We start from the raw sequence: 27,235 nt of genomic DNA on the forward strand, positions 1-27,235 counted from the left end.
CAGATATCTCTCATAGCAATATGTTTACAGATATATCTCCTAGGGCAGTGGTTGGCAAACTGCGGCCTCTTGAGTATGGCTCTTCCACAAAATACCACGTGCGGGCACGCACGTACAGTGCAATTGAAACTTTGTGGCTACACTCAAGAGGCCAAAGAGCCGCATGTGGCTCGCGAGCCGCATGTGGCTCGCGCACCGCAGTTTGCCGACCACTGTCCTAGGGCAAAGGAAACTAAGGAAAAAATAAGCAAATGGGACTACACCAAAATAAAAAGCTTCTGCACAGCAAAAGAAACCATCAACAAAATGAAAAGGGAGCCTACTGTATGGGAGAACATATTTACCAATGATACATCTGATAAAGGGTTAATATCCAAAATATATAAGGAACTCATACAATTGAACAAAAGGAAGACAAATGATCCAATTAAAAAATGGGCAAAGGAACTAAATAGACACTTATCCAAAGTGGACATACAGATGACCAAGAGACATATGAAAAAACGCTCAAAGTCACTGATCATCAGAGAGATGCAAATAAAAACAACAATGAGGTATCACTTCACACTTGTCAGAATGGCTATCATAAACAAGTCAACAAATAACTAGTGCTGGTGAGGATATGAAGACTACTACATTGCTGATGAGAATGCAGACTGGTGCAGCCATTATGGAAAACAGTACGGAGTTTCCTCAAAAAATGAAATATGGAACTTACATTTGACTCAGTGATCCCACATCTAGGACTATATCCTAAGAAATCTGAAACACCAATCAGAAAGAATGTATGCACCCCTATGTTCTTGGCAGCACAATTTACAATAGCTAAGATCTGGAAATAGCCCAAGTAGATGAGTGGATTAAAAGTCGGTGGTACATTTATACCACAGAATACTATGCAGCAGTAAAAAAGAAGGATCTTTTACCCTTTGAAACAGCATGGAGGGACCAGGAGAATATTATGCTAAGTGAAGTAAGCCAGTCAGAGAAAGATAAGTATCACATGATCTCACTTATATGTGGAATCTAATGAACAAAATAAACTGATGGACAAAACAGATCCAGAGACATAGAAGCATAGAACAAAGTGCAGAATCTCAGAGAGAAGGTGGGGGAGGGTGGGTGGGAAGACATCAACCAAAGAATTTGTATGCATATATGCATAATCCATGGACACAGACAATAGGATGGTGAAGGCCTGGGGTGTGTGTGTGGAGGTGGGGGGGAAGCAGGGGCAGGCTAAAAGGGGTCAATGGGGGGAGGAAAGGGGATATATATATATAATACTCTCAACAATAAAGATTCAATTTAAAAAGTTAACCGGATAATGGATGTGAGAACCAATATACCAGTATAACAATAAACTATTTGTGGCAATAAACTATATGTTACTATCACTTCCAGGTATGAAGTAGTAGTTTGTGTTAAACCAATGCATCCATCAAGAACAGATTTAGCCGGGCTGGCGTGGCTCAGTAGTTGAGCGTCGAGCTATGAATCAGGAGGTCATAGTTCGATTCCTAGTCAGGGCACATGCCTGGATTGCAGGCTTGATCCCCAGTGTGGGGTGTACAGGAGGCAACCAATCAATGATTCTCTCTCATCACTGATGTTTCCATCTCTCTCTCCCTCTCCCTTCCTCTCTGAAATCAATAAAAATATAAAAAGAATCTCTACTTCTTTCAGAGCAAACTTAAAAAAAGAAAGAAAGAAAGAAAAAAAAAACAGCTTGAAAATCCAGAAAAAAAAAGTTTAAAAAAATATTTTTAAAGCTATTGGGTCCTAGCAGGTTTGGCTTAGTGGATAGAGCGTCAGCCTGCAGACCTAAGCATCCCAGGTTTGACTCCAGCCAAGGGAACATATCTTGGTTGCAGGCTCCACTCTGGCCCAGGCCCTGGTTGGGGTGTGTGCAGGAGGCAACCAATCAATGTGTTTCTCTTACATCGATATTTCTCTTTCCCTCTCTTTTCCACTTTCTCTAAAAATCAATGGAAAAATATTTTCAGGTGAGGACTAAAAAAAAAGCTATTAGAGAACTACTGAAGGAAAAGAACTAGAGAGACCAAGAATCAAGAGAGCAGGGAAGCATAGTGAGGTGGCCTGATTAGCACAACCACATTTCCAAGGAGGCATTTGTTGAATCTGGGCATAAGGCAAGAAGCTGAGAATCGCCCTAACTGGTTTGGCTCAGTGGATAGAGCATTGGCCTGTGGACTGAAAGGTTCCAGGTTCGATTCTGGTCAAGGGCATGTACCCTGGTTGCGGGCACATCCCCAGTAGGAGGTGTGCAGGAGGCAGCTGATCAATGTTTCTCTCTCATCGATGTTTCTGACTTTCTATCCTTCTCCTTTCCTCTCTGTAAAATAATTAATAAAATATATGAAAATAAAAAAGAAGCTGAGAATCAATTTGCCTAGGCAGTGGTCGGCAAACTGCGGCTCGAGAGCCACATGTGGCTCTTTGGCCCCTTGAGTGTGGCCACGAAGTTTCAATCGCACTGTACGTGTGCGCACGCACGTGGTATTTTGTGGAAGAGCCACACTCAAGGGGCTTAAGTTTGCCGACCACTGGCCTAGGCTAATGCTAGAAAAATGAGAAACCATCATAACTTTGGCGGTCTTGTGAGGCTATAGACAAAATTCACGTGCAAAAGAATAAAGTTGGAGCCTTGTGCTTTACACCATATATAAAACTTAATTCTAAATGCATCAAAGGCCTAAATATAAGAGCAAAATCTATGAAACTTTTAGAAGTTTCATGACCCTGGATTTAGCAATCGTTTCTTAGATAGGATACCAAAAGCACAAAAGAAAAATTAGATAAATTGGACTTCATCAAAATCAAATTCAAAATGAAGACCTTTTGTATATTAAAGGGCACTATCAAGAGTGTGAACAGACAAACCTCAGAATGGAAGAAAATATTTGTAAATCAGCTATCTGATAAGGGTCTAGTATCCAGAATACATAAAGAATTCCTATAACTCAACCCAAAAAGACAACCCAATTTTTTAAATGGGCCAAAAACATGAACAGACATTTCTGTAAAGAAGTTATACAATGACTAATAAACACATAAAAAGATGCTCAATATCATTAGTCATTAAGGAAATTTAAATCAAAACACCATAGCACACCCAGTAGGATAGCTATAATTTAAAAATAAAAGTGTTGAAAGGCTGTGGAGAAACTGAAACCCTTATACATTGTTTATGAAAATGTAAAATGAGGCATCCACTATGGAAAAGAGTGTGGTGATTCTTCAAGAAGTTAAACATAGAACTGCCAAATGATTCAACAATTCCACTCCTGTGTACATACCCAAAAGAATTAAAAATGATGTTCAAGCAAAAATTTATATATGGCATGAGTGTGTGTGTGGGGCGAGGTTGGAGGTTAATGGGGGGATGAGGACACATTTGTAATACCTTAACTAATAAAGAAATTAAAGATAAAAAAATTAAAAAAATTATATATGAATGCTCATAGCAGAGCAGGATTATTTATAATAGCCAAAAGGAACAAAATAAATGAAAAGCAAATAGGAAGAAAATAAAGAAAATAAATGAAACTAAAAACGGAAAAAAAGAAAAAAATCACTTTGAAAATATCAATAAAATTTATAAGCTTTAGCAAGACTGACAAAGAAAAATGAGAAATACAAATTACCAATATCAAGAATGAAAGAAAGGATGTCATTGGAGTCTCTGCAGACATTAAGAAGATAAGGAAATAATATAAATAACTATATATACCTAATCCAGATAATTTAAATGAAGTGGGCCAGTTCCTCAAAAGCCACAAACTATCAAAACTCACCTAAGATAAAACTGATAATCTGAGTAGTCCTATAACTATTAAAGAAATTGAATTTGTAGATTAAAATCTCTTGAAAAAGAAGTGCACAGGCCAGATGATTTCATTGGTAAAATCTAACCAACATTCAAAGAAGAATTAATACCAATTCTAAACAATCTCTTCCAGAAAATAGCAGAGAATTAATCTCAACTAATTATATGAAGCCAGGATTAGTATTAAAGCCAAACAAAGATAGTACAAAAGAAGAAAACTACAAACCAATACCCCACATGAACATACATGCAAAAATCCTTAAAATAGTAACAAATCAAATCCAAAAATATATTAAAAGCATTATATACCCCATCCTAGTAGGGTTTGTTCCACAAAGTCAAGGCTGACTCAATATTCAAAGTCAATCAATGTAATCCACCAAATTAACAAGCTGACAAAAATCACATAATCATACCAAATGATGCAGAAATAGCATTCATGATTTTAAAAGTTTTCAGCAAACTAGAAATTAGACGGTAACGTACTCAACTCAATAAGGTACATCTACAAAAACGTTATAGTTAACATCATACTTAATAGTGACACACTGGATTCTTACTCATAAGATTGGAAACAAGGAACAGACAGATGCCTGCTCTCACTGATCTCTTTCAATACAAGAGGCCCGGTGCACGGATTTGTGCACCAGTGGGGTCCCTCGACCTGGCTTGCACCCTCTCGCAATCCAGAACCCTTTGGGGATGTTGGATTGCTGATTTCGGCTCAATTCCTGCAGGCCAGATTAATCAGTCTGTTCCATGTTTCTATATCTGTGCATTGACTGCCTGCCCCCTGGTGGTCAGTGTGCATCATAGTACTGGTTGAAGGGTCACTAAGGCTTTTGTATATATAGACTAGAGGTCCGGTGCATGAAATTCATGCACTGGGGGGGGGGGGGCGGGGGGAGAAGGTCCCCCTCAGCCTGGCCTGCACCCTCTCACAGTCCGAGAGCCCTCGGGGGATGCCCAACTGATGGCTTATGCCTGATCCCACAGGGAGCAGGCCTCAGCCGGCAGTCGGACATCCTTAGCACTGCAGCGGAGGTGGGAGAAGCTCCCTCCACTGCTGCTGCACTTGCCAGCCTTGAACCCAGCTTCTGGCTGAGCGGCGCTCCCCCTGTGGGAGTGCATTGACCACCAGGGGGCAGCTCCTGTGTTAAGTGTCTGCCCTCTGGTGGTTAGTGCATGTCACAGTGACCGGTCGTTCTACCATTTGATCAATTTGCATATTTGCCTTTTATTATATAGGATGGTACTGGAAGTCCTACCAGCAGAATTAAAGCAAGAAAAGGAAATAACAGATGTAGAGACTGGAAAAAGAAAACTGTCTCTACTTGCAGATGATATTACTGTCTACACAGAACATCCCAAATAATCTACAAAAAAACACCTAGAACTAACAATTGAGTTCAGTAAGGTTGTAGGATATGAGAAAAATATTTTAAAATTGTATTTTTCTATATAATTAGCATTTGGGAACTAACTTAAACAATACATTTAAAATCACTAAAAACACTCAAACACATATAAATCCAACAAAACAAGTATAGAACTTGTATAAAACCCTGATGAAAGAAGTCAAGGAAGATAGGAATAAATGAATGGACATACACTTTATTAGTTTGCTGAGGCTTCCATAACAAAGTATCACACAAACTGAGTGGCTTAAACAACGTAAGTTCATTATTTCACATTTCTGGAAGCTAGAAGTTCAAGTTCAAAATGTTGGTAGAAAAGTTATGTCTACTCAAAAAACTGTTCATGAATTTTCTCAACAGCTTTATTTGTAATTGCAAAGAACTAGAAACAACCCAATGTCCTTCAATAGATGACTGAGTAATTGTGCAAATTGTGGTGCATCTCTATATTGGAATAGTACTCAGTAATTAAAAATAATGACTATTGATACCTGTAACAACTTGGATGGAACTTAAATGAAAAAAAGCTAATCTCAAAAAATTACATATTGTATAACCCTATTTACTTGTATATAACATTCTTAGAATGACAAAAATTACAGAGATAGAGAACAAATGAGTGGCTGCTTGGGATTAGGACGGGAGAGGAGAGGGAATTCCTTGGTGGTGATAAAACAGTTCTGTTTCTTAACTGTAGCAGTAGCTACATCAATTTATACATGTGATAAAATTGCAAAGACTACACACATGTACATTTGCGTATACACACAAATAAAAATGAACACATGTAAAAACTGGTGAACTATAAGGTCTGTTCATTGTATCAATGTTAATTTCTAGGTTTTGATACTGTAAAATCTATATTATAAAAGGCCTGTGGCCATAACGACCAACGACTGGATGGGGAACCACAGAGAACCGGGTGGGTGGCGGCAGTGGCCGGAGCGAAGCAGCCCTGGTCCTAGGTGCCTGGCGGTGGTGGCTGGAGCCAAGCAGTCCAGGTCCCGGGTGGGTGGCTGGCAGCAGCCAGAGCAAAGCAGCCCGGGTCCCGGGTGGGTGGCTGGCAGCAGCCAGAGCAAAGCAGCCCAGGTCCCGGGTGCCTGGCAGCCGCCGGGTGAGTGCGACAAGGCGTGTGCGGGTGGGCGGGGCTGCGTGATTTCACACGCTGGGCTTCTAGTAGTTATATAAGATAGTAAGATCGGGGGAACTAGGTAGAGTACACAGAATCTCCTATACTATTTTGCAGTGTCCTGTGAGTCTATAATTATTTTAAAATCAAAGTTAAAAAATATATTATGGTCACATGCTGGTGTGTGTGTGTGTGTGTGTGTGTGTGTGTATGTGTGTGTGTGTATCATATGTATATGCATATGTATGTGTTTTTTTTTAAATTTTTAAATTCTTTATTGTTTAAAGTATTATGTAAGTCTCCTTTTCCCCCCATTGACTTCTCCCCGGCTGCCCCCACCCCCTACCACATGCCCTCCCCGTCCCATGTCTGTGTCCATTGGTTATGCTTATATGCATGCATACAAGTCCCTTGGTTGATCTCTTACCCCCTCACTACCCGCCTTCCCTCATAGGTTGGACAGTTTATTCCATGCTTCTATGACTCTGGTTCTATTTTCGTTCATCAGTTTATGTTGTTCATTATATTCCACAAATGAGTGAGATCATGTGATATTTATCTTTCTCTGACTGGCTTATTTCACTTAGCATAATGTTCTGCAGTTCCATCTATGCTGTTGCAAATGGTAAGAATTCCTTCCTTTTTACAGCAGCGTAGTATTTCATAGTTTTCTAATCCACTCATCTGCTGATGGTCCCTTAGGCTTGCTTCCAAATCTTAGCTATTGTAAGTTGTGCTACTATGAACACAGGAGTGCATATATACTTTCTGATTGGTTTTTCTGTTTTCTTGGGATATATTCCTAGAAGTGGGATTACTGGGTCCAATGGAAGTTCCATTTTTAATTTTTTGAGGAAACATATATGCATATGTATGTTTTAAGCAAGTCTCAAACTTGCTTGGTACTAAGTAATACATAAAATACTAACAAATGCAATATTGTTAACCTCCATCTGTGAGCTCCATCATGAACTATAAAATTGATTTGAGTGACATTTTGCATTGCTTGCACTGAGTCTAAAGCTATTAAGTTTATTCTTCTATCACTTATTAACTACAAGTACCTTGTGTCATATCTCAGCTAGCATTTACTGACAGTTAGTATAGGCCAGGCAGTGTTCTAAGTGCCTTACACACATTATCTCATTAACCCTCTCAACAATCTCATAAAGGAGGTACTACGGCCCTGGCTGGTGAGGCTCAGCGATTTAGAGCATCGACCGATGCACAGAAGGATCTAGGGTTTGATTCCCAGTCAAGGCACATACCTGGGTAGCAGGTTCGATTCCTGGCCCCAGTTGGGGCATGTGTGGGAGGCAACCAACTAATGTGTCTCTTTCACATCCATGTTCCTCTCCCTCTCCCTCTCTCTTTCTCCCCTCTTCCCTCACTTCCACTCACTCTAAAAATCAATGGAAAAAAATACCCTCAAGTGAGGATTAACTAAAAAAAAAAAAAAAAAAGTAGGTACTATAAATATTAATCCCATTTTATAATACATGTGAAGAAAATGAGGCATAGAAAGTTAAGTAATTTGCCCAAGATCACACAGCTGCAAAGAGCTAAGAGTCAAACCATGGCATTCTAATCCAAAGCCCTTGAGCTTAACCAATCTGTTCTATATAATCTTTCTAAACTTTAGTTTTCTCCTCTGTAAAATAGCTTTAATAATACATAAATAATACATAAAATAGCATACAGAACCCAGTAAATAATAACTTTCAAGGGGATTACTGAAGAGTTGCAAATTAATAGAACTGAAGAAGGCCTATTTGATGGACATGAAGAAACCTGTTAAAGTCCCTGTTCTCAAATGCCAAGTGAGAAAGAAAGTCAATGGAAATTATGTTTTAAAAAGCAAAACAGCCCGGCTAGCTCAGTCGGTAGAGCATGAGACTCTTAAAAAGCAAAACAAAACATGGATAAATCTCAGTATCATTATGCTGGTTGAGAGAAACCAGACATAAAAAAGTAGATAGTATATGACTACATTTAAATAAAACTCTAGAAAATTAAAGTAATCCATAGTGACAGAAAGCAGATCTGTTGTTGTTTGGAACAGGGAGTCAACAGGGTGTGGACTACAAAGGGACACAAGGAGAATTTTGAGGTGATGGAAATGCTCTATATCTTGATGGTTTCATGGGTATATATATATATACATCTCTTAAAACTCATTGAATTGAACACTGTAAATGGGTGCAGTTTATTGTATACAAATTATACCCCAAAAAAGCTGTTATATAAAAACAAAAATATTAATATTTTTCAAACAAGCAAATTGCCTTGACTTTAACCCTAACCATTTTTAATCTCAACAAAATAAAAATTTAATGAGGTAGCCTGAATACTGTAGAGTTGGGAACAAGTATATAAAATAAGTTATACTATTAAAGCACTATGAAGTAGAAAAAGGATCTTTATCTGATTAAATTTTAAGATTCTTACTGAGTACTTCCTTAAACAGTACTAATTCTGTTCACTAAATTAAGACCAAGTATAGGAAGTTTACAAACTGAAAAGTAACTTTCTAAAATTAAATTTCTGATTTCTACAACAAAGGTACACAACGTGGATCCTACCATTCTTTGTTCAAATTCAAATCAACCAAGCCTCTGTGCTCCCAATCTCTTTCTTCTTTCAAATTTCCATTCCTGTTACCATAGGAACCTGCTAGCCGACAAGCCTTCAAGCATAGCAACAGCAGAAGCTTAGCAAGGGATGTGAGAAAGGGACAGAGTCAAAGGCCAAAATTTGACTCATGAGAATCAGAATTCCAATCTCAGTCACTCTACAAAGGTCTGGTAACCATAGAAATAGTATCCTACTGGGTTTGGGAATATTATGACTAAATTCACGAAATGTGAAGCCAATTGTGGAATGGCCTTGAAAATTCAAAAATAGTATTCAATTCTATTTCAGATCCAAATTAGAAAAAGAAATTAAAAAACAATTGTTTAGAATAAGTTTAAGTGATTACATATACCTTTAAAATTTTTTTGTAACAATAAAAGTCCTAATGATAAAAGATCCAAAACTTTAATAATTACTTTGTATATAAAAAAATCTAGGTTTGTAAAACACCTTTAAGCCCAACAGATTTCCTTTACAAATCCTAATATTTTTAAATATCTCATTGAGCATATTAAATGCTTTCCAATAGTCTTTTAGTGAGTTGGTTTGCAGAAATATGCCATTATCACAGGAATATATTTATCTTCTTAAGTCAAAGGGGTGTCCCCAAAGCAGACCTTTAGGAAGTAAACTTTAATACTTCAAATATCATAAACAATTATTAAGTACGGTCTGTCTCAAAAAGTGAAACTTTAAAAATCAAATTCCACCACACTTAATATTAATAAGTTAATTGAATACAAGTTTTTAAAAGGTATTCCTTTAAAGTGATTTGTCGCACAAGAAAATCAATTAGAAATTTTAAAAGCTGCTATTTTCCCCCTAAAGTCAGAAGTAACTAAATGCAATTAATTCTCCACTACTCATGTGTACATTTTTCAATTTAGAAGCTTCTTAATTCTGGCTGGTTTCCCTGTCACATAATACGCTTCTTAAGCCAACTCACTAAATTGTTGTTTGCTTAGGGAAAAACCACCTTATTAACCTAAACAAAAGACAGTAAGAGTAGTAAATCTGCTGGATAATGCATGTATTCTAAAGATATAAATCATGAATTTCAAGCATATAATCAAAGAAATTTCATTTCCAAAAAGACTGTCCATAAAATGTTAATAATTACTGGTACACAGGTGTATATTATGCCATTCCCTAAACACACACACACAAAAAAACTGTCTTTCAGGGCCAATGCACATATCATCTGCAACTGATGAGTCTTCTCTTTTGAATCCCCTGAGCACTTTATGCCTTTATGGATTTACCAAATTCTTCCTTAAGTTTCAGTCATTAAATCAAAATATCTGTAATAAATACTTAAGTCTTAGGCACTGCAACTGGGTGCTAAACCAAAAGGACCCTTGAGCTTTTAACAATAAAGTTTCTATACTAATTTTATTGTTTTAAAAGCACATGTGTTTCTTACTGAAAACCAGAAAAAAGAACATTAAATGAAGAACACAAAAAACACAAATAAACTGTACTAATTCAGGAACAACCACTGCTAGCCTTGGGGAAAAACCTTCCAGATGAACATACTTTTTTTTTCCAACCAAAGCAGGATGATACCATACATAATGTTTTGTTAACTACCCCTACTTTTTTTCTACTTATTAATCTATTAAGTACAACTTAGAACTTTGACAGGCAAAGACGGAGAAGAGAGTATTAAGGCAGAAGGAACATGAAAGGTCTAGGGATGTGAAAATTTGGTTGTTTTATTCCTTAGTTTAATTACATACACCACTTATAAGTGTAAATATGTATGTTGAAAGCATCAAGTAAAGACCCAAAAATGGGCAGGGGGGCAAAGTAAAACACTAATGTTCACAGGTTAAATGCTAAATGATATCCTTCGTGTTAGAATTACCATTACTACCATCCTAACCAAGGATACTACTACTATCTACCACTCCTGGAGACTAAGTGGTTAGATATAGCATCATAACCATAACCATGAATACTACCACCTCTTACGAAATTCACAGTTTATAAAGTTCATTAATTCATTAAAATATATATTTAGCAGTTACTATGTGTGAGGTACTGTTAGGTACAGGGTATACAAAGATGAATAGGACAGGCTCTGCTTTCAATAGCAAAAAAGCAGCAAACAATCCTTCAGTAAGAACTGAATTTTAAAAAATGAAGACAACCTCACACCTATTAGGATAACTATTATCCAGGAAAAAAATACATAACTAGTGTTGGTGAGGATGTGGAGAAATTGGAACCCTTTGCACTGCTGGTATATAAAATGGAGCAGCTGTAGAAAGAAAAAAATGGAGCAGTTGCTATGGAAAACAGTATTGTGGCCTCCTCCCCCCCAAAAATTGAAAGCAGAGATTGGAACTGATCTTTGTACAACCATGTTCATGGCATCATTATTTACAATAGCCAAAAGGTACAAGCAACCCAAGTGTCTGACAGATGAATGAATAAACTAAATGTGTGGTATATACATACAATGGAGTATTATTCAGCCTTAAAAAGAAAATTCTGACACATGCTACATGGATGACCCTTGAAGACATTATATACTAAGTGAAAAAAGCCAGTCACAAAAATACAAATATTGTATGATACCACTTAAATGAGGTACCTACAGCAGTCTAATTCAGAAAGAAAGTAGAATGGTGGTTGTCAGGGACTTGGAGGACAGAATAATGAAAGATTATTGTTTAATGGGTACAGAGTTTCAGTTTTGGAAAATGAAAAAGTATAGAAGAAGGTTATTTGTGATGATTACATTAACAGGTGAATGTACTTCATGCCACTGAACTATACATTTAAAAATGGTTGAAATGGTAAGTTTAATGCCATGTAAATTTTGCCACAATTATAAAATATTTTTGAGTAATATCTGTAAATACTACTAAGGAATATTTAGTACATATTAAGTGAAAAAGTAAATTAGTAAAAACAAACAGCATGACATTATATCAAAGAAAGGTGAAAGAATATACAGATATAGATAAATATTATAAAAACATTTTAAATAAATATTATATTTACATTTTTAAAGGAAGTATAAACATTTTTAAATGAAAAGGTCAGAGACTAGACTTCTCAGAATGTACTTTGCTCTAAAGTTTTAAAACATAATTATAAAATAAATTTAAACCAAAAAAATTGCTAGGTTGTTCCTCAAAATCAAATGAAACATTAATCTGTGTATTGAGTTTAACCACAAAGAGAAGTATTTAAGTAACTTTAAAACACAGTATTTGACTGTATATCCTTGGTGAAAGATATCCGTAAGCAAAAAGAAGCACACAAAAATATTAAAACTGCTTTTAGTAATCATACTGTAATAATAATGAAATTATTCTGAAATATTACAATGTATGTCTATAATAACGCTTCAGTATAAAAAACAAAATTAAATTTAAATAAAAACTCTGCAATGTTATTTGAATTGAAAGTATCTGCACAAACTTATGATGTACTTCCTTAAAAAAATTATTTCCTGGCTCTGTCCATGAAAAGGCCTAAAAATGATTAATCTAGTATTCAATAGGGTTAGCACCCAGATAGTGGTCTCTAAATATCATTTCCAACTAAAAGGAATCAGTACTCCCTATCAGGGGTGGGCAAACTTTTTGACTCAAGGGCCACAATGGGTTCTTAAACTGGACCGGAGGGCCGGAACAAAAGCATGGATGGAGTGTTTGTGTGAACTAATATAAATTCAAAGTAAACATCATTACATAAAAGGGTACGGTCTTTTTTTTTTTTTTTTTTAGTTTTATTCATTTCAAACGGGCCGGATCCGGCCTGCGGGCCGTAGTTTGCCCACGGCTGCCCTAGATAAACTGATGATTCATGGTGTGAAAATTAATAAAGGAAACCTCAATTAAAATTGGGGTTGGGAAGATCTGTTAGAGGGAACTCTCAAGCTATTATCACTCATCGCTGCCAATTAGTCCAAACAGGAAGACTCAATTACAGAGTCAATTAATTCAGTTATAGATCCCAACCAATCGGAAAAAGGGTACTTGCACAGGAAGTACGTCTACTTTACTATTCCAGCAGGAGGTTTTCTTCTTGCCCATCCAATGAAAATACTGAAACTCAACCAATGAGAAGCCATAATCACCTATGAACTCTTACTTTCCTCCAATTTACTTTCATTTTTCCTTGCTGATAACTTCCTTGCTTTGCCCTCCTTACTATAAAAGCCTTCCATCTTGTAAAACCTCTCACTAACCCCCCTGCCGACCTTATCTGCTTGTTAGAGAAGATGATGCCCTATTCATGAATTGTTTAATAAAACCAACTAAGTCATTAAATTTACTTAAAATTTATTTATTAACAAAGATTTGAGGCAGAATTTTATGAAATGAATTTGAATTATGGCAAGAAAGCTATTAGAAACCACTAGAGTACTGTAAAAAACACTCAGGAGCTACCTTAAAGCGGCTCCCACTACCAAAGATGGAATAGGTTGAGCCCCAATAAGAATAATAACTGTAACAGATTGAAACATACCAAATATGTTAAAAATACATGAGTTCATAAGATGCTTTTAAAAAATCACCTTTGGAGATTGTTTGGGAATCAACTTATCCTAAAAACTAATAAAAGAGTATAATCAGGTATTTATCTTATCTTTCTCATACAAACTGTACATCTAGTAGTAATAGGAAGTTTCTGTTTATAAAGAATTCCAGCTGCGAAATGAAGATGATAGAATATCATCATTTTGCAAACCCCTAATAAAATTATTGATCTAGGAAATTGATCTAAAATTACAGAATGACAACTAGATATTATGTGCCTATGAAATGTTCTCCCCCACCATTCCACCAAAAAAAAAAAAAAGTCAAAAAAGGAGACAGAGGAACATGGTAAATACCACAGGGATGAAATCAGTAAACTAAAGACTATGGAAAACTCTACAGGACAAACATATTATAAGAAAAAAGGGAAAGGGAAAAGGAAAGGAGAAATTATAAATTAAAAGAGACTTTAAAAGACATTAATTGAATGCAATGCATGAATCCTGATTTGAAAAGTCAACTATAAAAAATATGTGAAGTGCTCAGAGTAATTTGAACATAATTGGGTATTTGATGATACTGAGGAAGTGATAAAGGTATGGCGTTGATATATTTTCAGAGTCCTTACTTTATAGATATACTAGAGGCCTGGTGCACAAAATTCATGCACGGGGAGGGGGGTCCCCTTAGCCCAACCTGCACCCACTCCAATCTGGGATCCCGGGATTGGGCCTAAACCAGGATTCGTATATCCCTCTCACAATCTGGGACTGCTGGCTCCTAACTGCTCACCTGTCTGCCTGCCTGATCGTCCCTAACTGCTCGCCCCCCCTCCCGCCATCGCCAGCCTGATCACCCCTAACCGCCTCTGCCTGCTGGCCTGATTGCCCCTAACTGCCCCCCCTGCCAGCCTGGTCACCCCCAACTGCCCCCCTGCTGGCCTGATAGCCCCACGCAGCCTACTGTTCAGTCTTTTGGTCGCCCCATGCAGCCTACTGGTAGTTACTATTACTGTGACGGCATTCTGGACAATTTGCATATTCCTCTATTATTACTATAGATATAAATGGAATATTTATGGATGAAATTATGGTGCTTGTGACTTTCTTCTAAGTAAATCAGTTGGGTGTGAGGTCATGAATGAAACAAGACTAGCTACAAGTTAATAATTTTTAAAATTGGATGATGGGTATATGGCATTCATTATACTATTCTATCTATATTTCTATATAATTTTCCATAATAAAAAATATAGGAAATAAAGCTAAAATTTGAGTTTGGATAACTGGGAGACTGGTTCAAACATGCTTTATTCTTACTGAACCATAAAGGATACCAAGGATGTTTAGGCAGGCTTTTAGGCTCTATGTCAGGGGTGGGCAACCCCTGGCACGCCAGTAACTTTTGCTGGCATGCGAAACCGTCTCTTATAATCTTCCATTTACAATTTTTTTCTTAATATCGACTTTTTTACTTTTCAGATAAATTCAGTGTAGGTGTATCTTAGATAAATAAATAATTTTACATAACAAGTTATCTTAAAGACCATAGACATGGATTGACGAGAGAGGGGAAGAGCAATTTCTATGCCTCTGCCTTAACTCTCCCTGCCTTCCTCGATCCGACCAGTGTTTTGGTTTCATCCACATACGCTTGTGAATCTTTATTCTCAGTGATGAATTTTGTTAAGTCTCGTAATAGGAGCAGCCTGACGGATGAAAGTAGTAGCTCGTGTATATCTCTGAAGGTCACAAAATATAAATCTGATGTAAAAATCTCTGTCATCAGTGATGCAGCAGCAAAAGTCCCACTGATGATATCAAACGGAGTCATAAAGTTTTCTGTCAGACTAATAGTGTACATGTATACATTAAAAAATAAATGTATTTTTTATCATCATACACTGTGTTTTTGTCACTCAAATGAATTTTATTATTTCTTCAAGGTTCTTCACATATGTACACCTTAAGAGATATCAAGTAGGAGTAACATGTTCTCAAAAAATTAGGGTTGGCATGCAGAAGAATTCTGAGTCAGAGATTTTGCTGGTTTTGGCACACACTCACAAAAAGGTTGCCCACCCTTGCTCTATGTTCTCACTAGATCTATACTTCTGTCAACTTCCTATGCTATAGAAAATCTTAATGAGAATGACAAAAGAAAACAAGAAATGGAAGCAAACACAAACCATCCCAGGAGTTTTTCCTCTGATTTTCCTACAGAGGTTTAATTTCAAAATAAGAAAAAAAGAACAGACATGCAATCAACCTCCCAAAGAAATTAGGGTGACAGGCAACAAAGAATAATGCTCTGCACTTTAACTTTTTAAAGATCTTTAATATACAGAATATATCACTATATCATTTGGTCTTAACAATAACCTTGTCAAATGGACAGGGATAACTTCATTTCCAAGAGGAAAACAACACAAAGAAGTCACAAAACTAATTAGTAGCAAAAAACAAGTCTTCTCACCCCATTCTAGTGCTTTTTCCACTGAACAGTGACCTTCCTATTCAATTTAATTATTCAAAATCGAGAAAAGGCTGCTCAGATCTCTTTTATTATCATTAAAGTCACAAATACACAAATACCTGGTAATGTGTGGGTTGGTATATATAGTTACTGACAATTTGTTATCCATGCTGTACAGCTTCCAAAAATTTACTTAGCAATTTGGACAGCTCAAAATGGTTTGAGAAACTCTTTTCTATCAAAAGCCACTGATACTCAAGGGAAAAAGAAAGACACCACGTTAAAAAGTTGTAAATATTTAGTGTGTTTGTGTACTCATGTGCATGGTTTGGAAAGTAGGGTAGAGAAATAAACATACCAGCAAAGGATCTTCTTTTCCAACTTAATAAAGTGATAATTATCCAATTATTTAAACATTTCCCAATTTCAATGAAAGCATAGACTTGAAATCCTCTATGTACTATGAAAGTATATCCAACTTGTTGATTGTAAATAATCAAGTTCGAGATAACCCATATCCTGTACTTGCTCTCATCTGTGTATCCCTAGCTCACTGTTATTTACTATCCTATTGCAAGCAATTATTTTGACTCACCAAACATCAGAACAGAAATAAGCCAGGCAGGTGTGATGGCTGGGCCTGCTGAAAGATGCGACACCTAGGAATCCATCTTTGAATACAAATCTCACAGTGAACACTCAAGAATGTGCTGGGATTACCTGCTCCCATTACTTGCTCCTGGTAAAAGCTGGCAGACATATATCCAAAGTTCCTGGATGAAGGGTGTCATCAGCCTTGTAAGGACCCAAGAATCCTTATTTCCTTCTGGAAGTATGTTGTGTTGACTGCCGAGTACCTTTTACTATTGCTGAAACTTCACCCTCTTAAACCGTCAGATGACTTTGAGTATAGTAGCACTGTCCTGATATGACAACCATACTACAGGCAACTATCTCCAATATTAATTACTTCAAATCAGCCTTCTCTTAGAAAGTATTACCCACTTTGGTGCTTTCCCTAGAATACGTGAAACTCAAACCAAGGCAACTTCATTGCCAATAAAATATCTAGACCACATGGCCTTATTTGTGAAGAAGGTAGAAACAGCTTAACATGCCATCATTATGAATGCTCCATGAGCCTACAAGTTCACTTGGAACACATACATCATCTTTCTAGTACTTTCTCTGTAGGATTATTTAGAAATGGAATTTGGAATAACATCAACATTTCCGGATCACCTATTGTGTGCCATGAATTATGCTATCTACTTTATAAATCTTTCATTTAAGCCTAACAGCCCTTCGAGATATTTTAATTATTAATGTCTTTTCACAAATGAAGAAACCAAGACTCAGGGATGGTAAGTGATTTAACTCCAAAGTCTTAAAGTTACATGGTACAGCCAAAAAGTGAACCCAAATCAGTACAAAAATCTTTATGACCAGCTTCTTACCACTCTATTTGCTTTCCAAAGGAGTTGTACTAACCTGTAATGATACTAGAAACAAGGGTACTTCTACTTCAACTTATTTTTGTGAGAAAACTGATGGCTTTAATGCACAGCAGTGATTACCATGCCTGGAAACAAATTACTGTATTAAAACCAATGTCCATTTTCATATATCCTAATCTCTCAATCAATATCAAATCTCTCTTTACTACTAGTTAGACCTTATGTAATCAGAGGAAGAGCAGAAAATGTTTTGTTCAACCTCTATAACATCTTCATATATTTGGAATATATAAGATGCTCTCCACATTTTAAAATCTATGAATAGTGATCTTTCCACAAATTTTCCTAGATAGATTCATGTTAGTCTATTTGGAAGTAATGAACCTTTGAATTTTATTATAAAACGAAGAATTCCAAAACATGTAGGCTTCAATTTACTGACAGCACTGTAACAATGGATTAAAGACTAAAGAAGAAAACATTCTTTGTAAATTATATGTATTATATAGCCACATTAATATGAGGAAATGAGTAAATGGTAAAAGCTATCACTTTTAGAGTACTTACTATGTGCCAACTACTTTATAGTACATGTGGTTTCATTTTGTACTTTACAAAAGCTTGCATGATTATTAACTCCATTTTACAAGCAAAGAATCTATGATAGGAAAAGTTCACATAACCTGCTCAAAGTAATATAGCTAGAAAGTGATAGAGCTAGAATTCAAAGCCAGGTCTGTCCAAATCCAAAACATATGCTCCTTATTGCCACCATTTACTGCCTCCTTGTTCTTATCTGGTAAACATATCCTTGTCCACAACTCTAAAACCAGTATAGAAACACATGCTTATTTAAACCTATTATTAATTACATCCATTAATTTGTCATAGTTTCTTTGTTGCCTGTCACCCTAAAATCAGCCTTAGCTGGTTTGGCTCAGTGGATAGAGTGTCAGCCTGTGGACTGAAGGGTCCCAGTTCGATTCCAGTCAAGGGCACATGCCCTGGTTGTGAGCTTAATCCCCAGTAGGGGGCTTGCAGGAGACAGCCAATCAATGATTTTCTCTCATCATTGATGTTTCTCTCTCTCTCTCTCCCCCTCTCCCTTCCTCTCTGAAATCAATTTAAAAAATATTAAAATAAATTAATAAAGTAAAATCATTAAAAGTGCCTAAAAAATTACCATTAGAAAAATTTGAGTAAATTTTCATAAAATCTTGAGCGGTCAAGAACAGATAATTCAGGTAGCAAAAAATTTTTGTTGCTTCCGAGTTATTGTTATTAAAAAATACACAAAACTGATGTAAACATGGTAAGCCAAAAAATCATTTTAAGCATTTAAAAAAAATTGAAATACTGTAAACCACTAGCCTAAAGACTGAACAAAAGAACTCTTTTTGCAAAATCACATTACCATCAATACTTAGTGAATGAATTATGGATATTATTATATTCTGTCTTTATCTAAAGTTTTATTATCAGTCAAACAACAGAAAAAATATAATCATAACTTGGGCAATTTTAAACTCCTAAATGGCTATCATCTTCCATGTTTCAGTGTTTCAAATTTCTTTATAAAGTATGTCTAAAAAATAAGTAACATTCCTCAAAAATCAATTCTTCAAATATTAGAGTTTGAAGAACCTAAATCTAGAACTTTTTAATGTACAAGATGTAGTTTAAAATAACATATTCTTTCCCTTTTGTTTATCAGACACATTCATTAGATAAGTTAACAGGGCAAAATAAGAATCATTTTCTAAGATATGTCGCCCTAGCCGGTTTGGCTCAGTGGTAGATATGTCAAAGAATAGATTAAGTCTTACCTCCATTGCTAAAGCTGCTGTCTGTTGGTCATAATGATTCAGAAGATTAGGCATGAAGGTAGTATTGTAAGGCAAATCTTGGCACATCCTCAAGGTAATAGGTTCACAAGAAAACAAACTGTGCCCACCTATATGCCCCACAAACATAGTCAAGGGCCAAAGATAGAAGACGATCCAACTCATAGCCATCCTTCTTGGATCTGAATGAGATTTGGACGATCAGGCCTATGATATGTATTTTAGATCTCTGTACACCTGCAGGTCTCAGCTTGAAGAAGTACTCTTCTATATTTTACTATCAAGTTCTTCAAACAGTTAAATACTCTTTGCACTGTCAGAGGTTTGTTAGCTTGATCTCACAAAAGGCATTTGTTTTTGGTTTCACAATACAGGAAAATGACGTCATCTTGTCTCTTCTTTTCATTTTATTACATAGGGCACATTTGGCCAACATATCAAGTTGATCAACCACATTCCCAAACAACAGATTCCATCTCAGAAGAGCTATTTCTTCCTTTGACTGAAATACCTGAAAAGTATTTTTTTTTTTAATGGGAGAAATTAGTCATTTCCTCTAAAAGCCTTTGATAAGCTTAATGTCGTAGGATTGAAAATCACTATACAGAAACAGTTGTATTTTTTATACTATAACAATAAATTATCAGAAAAAGAAGTAAGCAACATTTGATGAGAGATATCATACTAACCTAATAGATAAAATACATAGGTATTTCATAAAGATATAGTTTTTCTACCTTTTCATTTACGCTATACACTAAAACAATCCTTAAACAATACTTAAAATATAAAATATTAAATGTCAACTGTAATTGGAAAAAAGTATTTAAAGGTAAAATTTCTTCCCTTTTAATTGTTTATATAACATATGGTCTAATTTGTTTATATTGATAGCAATTTTCATTTACCACAAGCTGTAACTGACTCATTTTGAACAAATTTCATGCTATTGTCCTAAATTTTATTTAAATAGCTGTCATACTTATAATCTGAGCTACTGAATTTAAAATTTATTGTATGTGTTTTAATCATTAATAGTGTATTTTTACATTAACTGATTTGGCAGAAGGTATCCAAAGAGATGAAATATAGTCCTAGCCGATTTGGCTCAGTGGATAGACTGTCAGCCTGCGGACCAAAGGATCCCGGGTTCCATTTCTTATCAAAGGCACGTACCTTTTGGTTGCAGGCTCCTCCTTGGCCCCGGGCCTTGATCAGGGTATGCGTAGGAGCCAACCAATCGATGTGTTTCTCTCACATTGACGTTTGTCTCTGTCTTTCCCTCTCTCTGAAAGATCAATGGAAAAATATCAATGGAAAAATATCAATGGAAAAATGGGTGAGGATTAACAACAACAATAAAAAAAAAAACACAAACAAAAAAAACAAAGAGATGAAATATAAATAAAACAAAAATATATGGATTCAGCCCTGGCCAGGTGGCTCAGTTAGTAGAAGCATCCTCCTGTACACCAAAAGGCTGCAGGTTTGATTCTCACATACCTAGGTTTCGGGTTCAATTCCAAGTCGGGGTGTGTATGGGAGGCAACCAATCTATGTTTCTCTCTCACATCGATGTTTCTCTCTCCCTTCCTCCCTAAGAATCAATAAAAAAAAATCTTTGGGTTAGGACTAAAAGAAAAGATAATGGATTCAAGCTTCTTAGTAGTTGTGTGAATGGGAAACATAGCACAACTTCTCTGTAACTCAGAATTTTTTTTCCTGAAAATACCACCTCTCTAATAAAGATTATATAGATAACCCATGGACACAGACAATAGGGTGGTGACGGCCTTGGGGGGGGGGGGGGTGGTGGGGAGGAGGCCAAGGGGAGGAGGGTTAGAAGAGGCCAATGCGGGGGGGGGGGGGGGGGGGGGGGGGGGAGGATACACTTTCAACAATAAAGATTTTTTAAAAAAGAGATAAGGTATGTAAAAGTATTCTATAAATGATAAAGAAGCATCAAAGATTAGTTTTTTTTTTAACCCATTGTACACCATAAGCGTCTACAGATGCAAGAGGTGGACCTTCCCCACACTCCACTCGCGTCTATAAAAAAAATGTTTTCCCTAAGTGGCAGCCCTGACCAACTTTAAAATCATTTCTCGTGAAAATTTTCAGCTGAAAATATTCAAGAACACCCAAATTATAATATATTTATTTTTATAATATTCATTGCAAATTGATTTTTTAAATTAAATTCAAAATATTGTGGCGTGTGGGGATGGTTTCCGTTTTGGACATGTGGCAGTTAACTGAATTACAGTATAGGCTACCTTTTCAACCAATATTGAATTGGCAAATAGAAGGCTCTAAAAGTAGTATCAGGAAATTTTCCCAACATTGCATATCTTTTCAGATAGCACAAAAATTTAGTGCCACACACAGATGCAGAAATATTTGATCACGAAATCTTTTATCACATAGCCAAGCTGCAGAGAATAGAAATTATCCTTAGAAAGTCAAAGCAGGAATAGGAATAATTCCGTTAATTTTCACTAAGTTTTAGAATCTTTGACTTGCCTCTACTTTTTTATTGGCAAAAATACTTATTTCATTTGGGGAGGAGAAGGTGTAGGTGGATTGGAAGGCAGGTTTGGTAGGAAAAAAGCATATTCTAAGTTATAATACTTTCATTTGGTTTAGTGACGATTTTAAATTTGCTTTCATTGCATTTTGTTTCATATGCATGGGACATTTCTGTGTTTGTTATAGAAAGCCTAGTTTGGGAAAACATGAAAAGATCAGGTTCAGAAATTCTCAGAGACCAAAGTTAATTAAACAACTTAAATACTAGGGCTCATGACAGCTTGAGACCTAGAACTGGTTTGGTTTAAGCAGGGCACGAAACTGTCCTTTGTGCACTATCAGTTCTTGGCTCCTCTGCATCCCAACCTTTAGTTACTAGGCAGAAAAAACTACCTGTATTTGGAAAAAGTAAAGGAATGGCTGAATCTTTGCACTTTCTCCCTCTAGTATAAGATCATGAGTAGTGGAAGAAAAAGGGAAAGTGTGTGGCCTCTTTAGAGTTAGTAGCACCAAAGTTATGAGCACTCCCTGCCCCAAACGCCTAATCTCTCTATATCAAAATCTCTAAATCAGAAATCTTTGTAAAAGCCTCTTGGCCTGACATATTTTTTTTCCTCCTTCAAGCTGGGCCCAGAAATGTGAAGTCTGGCTATAGGAAACTGATATTAAACAGCCATTTATATTTAATCTTAATGACCATGTAACACAGTAATACTTATGCATATCATTAAATATGTGTCAAATAACTGCTGAAAGCTTTATTTGGTTACAGCATTAAAACATCCATATAAGATCAGTCTTTGTAGTTTGTTGCTTATATAGCATGTTCATCTGCTTGCAACTAAAAAAAATTTAAAAGGAACATTGCTCCATGTTAAATATACATATAATAATCTGAATTTCAAATATTTCACTGGATAAATCTATTTTTTCAAGAAGTGATGGTTTCAAATTTATGGCTCAAAGACTACCATATAAAACTTGAGGAAAAGCCTGGCTAGTGTGGCTTAATGGTTGAGCATCGGACCCATGAACGAAGAGATCCCTGGCTTGATTCCCGGTCAAGGCACATGCCTGGGTTACAGGCTTGATCCCCAGTAGGGGGCATGCAGGAGGCAGATGATTGATGTTTTTCTCTCTCTCTCTAAAAATTAATAAAAACGTACTTAAAAAAAAACTTGAGGAAGAAACTGGGCAATACCTCATTGGATCTTTAAAACTAGATGAAACATTCCCTTAACACTTTTTCCTACTCTATTTTACCTGATTTCTTATTAATTATTCCTTTTGCCTCATTTGGCAGCAAAGCTTCCCACCATCTTATAAGCTTTCTTTATATCCTACAACATCCACATTACCACGTATCAAAACTTTTGTAAAATCTATTATGTTAGGGTGGGCTAGGAAAATAATCTTATATAATAAAAGCCTAATATGCAAATCGCCCGAACAGGGGAACAACGGGGGTGTGGGATGGCGAGCAGGCGGTGCCAGGCCAGCCAAGGCAGGTGCCAGTGGGCAGAGGGAGGGGACAGTGACAGGCGGTGCCGGAGCTGCCCTCTGGTGGTCAGTGTGCTCCCATAGGGGGAGCACTGTTCAGCCACAAGCCAAGCTTAAGGCTGGTGCACAGTGGCGGTGGTGGGAGCCTATCCTGCCTCCACAGCAGCCCTAAGGATGTCCGACTGTGGCTTAGGCCCGCTCCCTAGAGGGAGAGGGCCTAAGCCACAGTCGGACATCCCCCGAGGGCTCCCAGACTGCGAGAGGGCGCAGGCCGAGCTGAGGGACGCCCCTCCCTGCCCAAGTGCACAAATTTTCGTGCACTGCTCCTCTAGTCTTAATATAACAAGATCGTAGTTTATGATTATTAAAATAAATAAAAAGTTGAATGCAGTGAGACAAAAAAATAATAGTAAAAATATTTAAAAATTGCCTGGCCAATGTTGCTCAGTGGTTGAGCGTCAACCCATGAACCAAGAGTTGATTCCCAGTAAGGGCACATGCCTGGGTTGTGGGCTCGATCTCCAGTAAAGGGTATGTAGGAGTCAGCTGATCGATGATCCTCTCTCATTAATATTTCTATCTCTCTATCTCTCTCCCTTTCTCTGTCTCTAAAAAAATCAATATAAACATGTTTTTAAAAAATTTACATGCCCCTCCAAGTCAGAGATTCTCTAATTTTAATGTGTAGCAGATTCATGGATTGCCCCCACAGGTCTAAGAAATCTGAATTTCTGTAGAATGACATACATGTGTGGGTGGCAAAAGTCATTTTTTCCAAAGGTAGGGTCATCCATAGAAAAGCCCTAAGTTGAAGTTCTATACATGCAGGTCACAGAGAAGATTCTGGACCCAAAGAGATACTATCAAAATACAGCAACCCATTAAATAAAGGTTAACAGTTGTTTTGGCATTCTTGATATTTTTTACTAAAAGGAATCTGCAGGCCTTGCGGTGTGACTCAGTGGTTGAGCGTCAACCTATGAACCAGTAGGTAATGGCTCGCTCCCAGTCAAGGCACATGTCCAAGTTGAGGGCTCAATCCCCCAATAGGGGGACATGCATGAAGCAGCCAAACTATGATTCTCTCTCATCATTGAATTTTCTCTCTCTTTCCCTCTCCCTCTCCCATCCTCTCTCTGAAATCAATAAAAACATATTTCTAAGAAAGGAATCTGCAGAATTTCAGCTTAATAAAGGGACCTGCTGGGTTAACATAACTGGAGTGAACAGCTTCAGGGGCCAGAGAACAGCAAAAAGTGAGTGATATGGCAAGAATTTATTCATGCCATACCTATGGGAAACACGCACATTCACTTTTCCATAGAGCAATACAAGATATTTAAAAAACTCATTTCTGATTAAGTTACTTGATTATTTTTCCATCAGAAAACAAAACCAACTAGATACATTTAAACCTACATTTTAATTTTTATGAATGTATAACACTGGGAATCTGAGATTCCCAATTACTAGTTTCCTTTCGATGATAAAAAGTAAAAACCCTTAAAATAAGTTGAGTATTTGTCCTAAAGGACAGCCATAAAGGGGAAGGTGATACAATCTTAGAAAGCTGTCTTCCCAAGCTGGCTGCAAAGCGGACCAAAAGAACACGAGGTGGCAACTGTGAAGAGGAAAGCAGGCTGAATCCCCAGAAGAAACAATGACAAAAGTGGGCCCTGAGGGCTTGTCAAGAAGGTCCTGAAACAAAAGATTATGTTCAGCAATTCGATTCCAATTTACACTCTCAGTACAGAAAGTGATCCCTTTCATCATTCTCAGTTTAGATTTAATTTTCTTGACATCCCTTAAATGTAGACAACATTTTGCATTTCCAATTCAGAAAGGCCATCAAAAGGTTGCCTCACACACAGTGGCTCTACAGTAGAAACAGGAGGAATATTCTTTGTCTTCTTTCAGAGGAGTTTTCTAAGAATGCATTGCAAGAATTAACAATGACTACCTCTGAGTTTCTTCTCTCAAGGACATTGTCTTGTTAAAGAGACAAAATATACTCTTAGAGTAGCCGTGGGCAAACTACTGCCCACTGGCTGGATCCTGCCTGTTTGAAAAGAATAAAACTGAAAAAAAAAAAAAGAAAAAAAAAAAAGACCGTACCCTTTTATGTAATGATGTTTACTTTGAATTTATATTAGTTCACACAAACACTCCATCCATGCTTTTGTTCTGGCCCTCCGGTCCAGTTTAAGAACCCATTGTGGCCCTCGAGTCAAAAAGTTTGCCCACCCCTGTCTTAGAGCATACTCACTGCTCTAAGTGCTACAGTCCTTTTCCTAAAACCCATGTGACCCAAGTGGTCTTTTGCCTTTTGTTTTCCAGGTCCTATTCTTTGAAAAATAAATTCATTCTCAAAATTTGCCTCCTTGTTGCTAAAAGTTTATATAACTTCATATTTAACTCATAGAGCTTACATCCCTATTAATCTTAGGATATCTCTTTTCTGATCTTTCTCACTTTATCTAATTTTTAATGTCCATTGTGTCATCTACTGATAAAACAAATAGACTAATCTTCCAACATGCTGAGTGATAGAGCTTTAAAGGGGGGGGGGGGGGGGGACACAAATAGATCTAGGTTCAAAATTAAAATCCAGCCCATTTTACAAATTACAAATTATTTTAAGATTAAAGAAAAGCAGAATATCTTTTAAAACCAACCTGAAAACAAAAGTGGAAAGTTAAAAGCCAGATTTTAGACTAAAAAAAAAAAAAAAAAATCAGGCTGAAATTCTGGCCCAGCTTGCTTCCCTGTTGAGTAAAATCTGTTCATCAGAAAATTCTCTAATATCGAGTCCCTGACTTTCCCCTTAGCAAGGTTATATGGTTTATATGCTTTGACTATAAAATTATTTCAGTAACATAAAATTTAGGGACCAGTATTTGTTCTTTAAAGCCCTCTTGCCAAATAATATTCATCTAAAACTTCATTTGCAACACACTCCTTGGATCCATCCAAACTGTCAATACTTTTCAACATAATGAATTGGAAAGCAGAGGAAGTAATTTTGACATACAGTCCGTAAAACTCCATCCCTGGCCAGTGAAAAGTTCTTACTCTTCAAACATTTACTACTGGCCCTATGGAAATGTCACTATTAAAAGTCTTCATTTCCTCAAACCCTGCCGCATATCTTTTCAAAAATCTATATTGAATAATTTCTCCAGTATGTATTTTCCAAACCATTCTTTTTATTTGTGTTATTACTCTTTTTGTGGGCAGTTTCAGCTTTAAGTAACTACAATTCTACAGTTTTAGGGATTAAAAAAAAACAAACTTGAGGCCAACACCACTCTCCCCTGACAGGTGATAGGAGCTGTTTCCTGCCACCTGTCTCATAAAGAAAAGAAAATCAACAGCATTCTAATATCAACAAACTAATATGCTCACAATAAGTTCTGAATATAATATCGTATGGCTTTACTAACAAACTAATACAAAATTTAAGTTGCTTAGAGAAATTTTTTTCCTGTCAAGAGGGAAACAGAGAATTTATTGTGAGTTAAAAACTCGTCTCTCCTTCCCCAATGATAAAGCTTTCACACTGTACTAAACAACAACAACAAAAAAAGTGTGAACTTTACTATTAAATTCCCTCCCTACTTCAAATATCTCAATCATGGAACTCCCCCTGCCCCCCCCCCCCAAAAATCCACCTAAACGTTCAAAGCACAAAATAAAGCTCAAGGGAATATAGTAGCTAAGATGAGGAAAAGAGTCTATAGTCTTTTCTTTTTCTATTAATGGGGCAGTGTTACAGATTTAGGAGGGATGGGGAGGTGGAGAATATTAGTAGTGAATGAGAAAAGAACAGGAGGAGGACAGAGAAGGTAGGATGGGAGGCGTTATGAAATGCTTGTTTTCAAGATATAGTTTCAAAGTGTT

The 27,235-nt window shown here is 36.6% G+C and overlaps 1 protein-coding gene across 3 annotated transcripts in view; it reads right to left on the minus strand.

Annotated features, from left to right (window-relative positions):
* The window catches only part of FZD3 (frizzled class receptor 3), a 104,112-nt gene that overhangs the window by 74,961 nt on the left and 1,916 nt on the right, over positions 1–27,235 (minus strand). The window contains exons 2-3 of one of the 3 annotated variants that reach the window (XM_036314416.1): positions 20,483–20,594; positions 19,289–19,817 (exon numbers count right to left, since the gene is read on the minus strand). In XM_036314416.1, the coding sequence (XP_036170309.1) occupies positions 19,289–19,477 (189 nt within the window). In that variant the 5' untranslated portion in view covers positions 19,478–19,817; positions 20,483–20,594. Of the gene's footprint in view, positions 1–17,496; positions 17,770–19,288; positions 19,818–20,482; positions 20,595–27,235 lie in introns of those variants that run through there. The other 2 variants (XM_036314417.1, XM_036314418.1) reach the window with 2 other exon arrangements.

The sequence above is a fragment of the Myotis myotis genome, unplaced genomic scaffold, assembly GCF_014108235.1.
Source record: "Myotis myotis isolate mMyoMyo1 unplaced genomic scaffold, mMyoMyo1.p scaffold_m19_p_6, whole genome shotgun sequence".
Lineage (NCBI taxonomy): Eukaryota > Metazoa > Chordata > Mammalia > Chiroptera > Vespertilionidae > Myotis > Myotis myotis.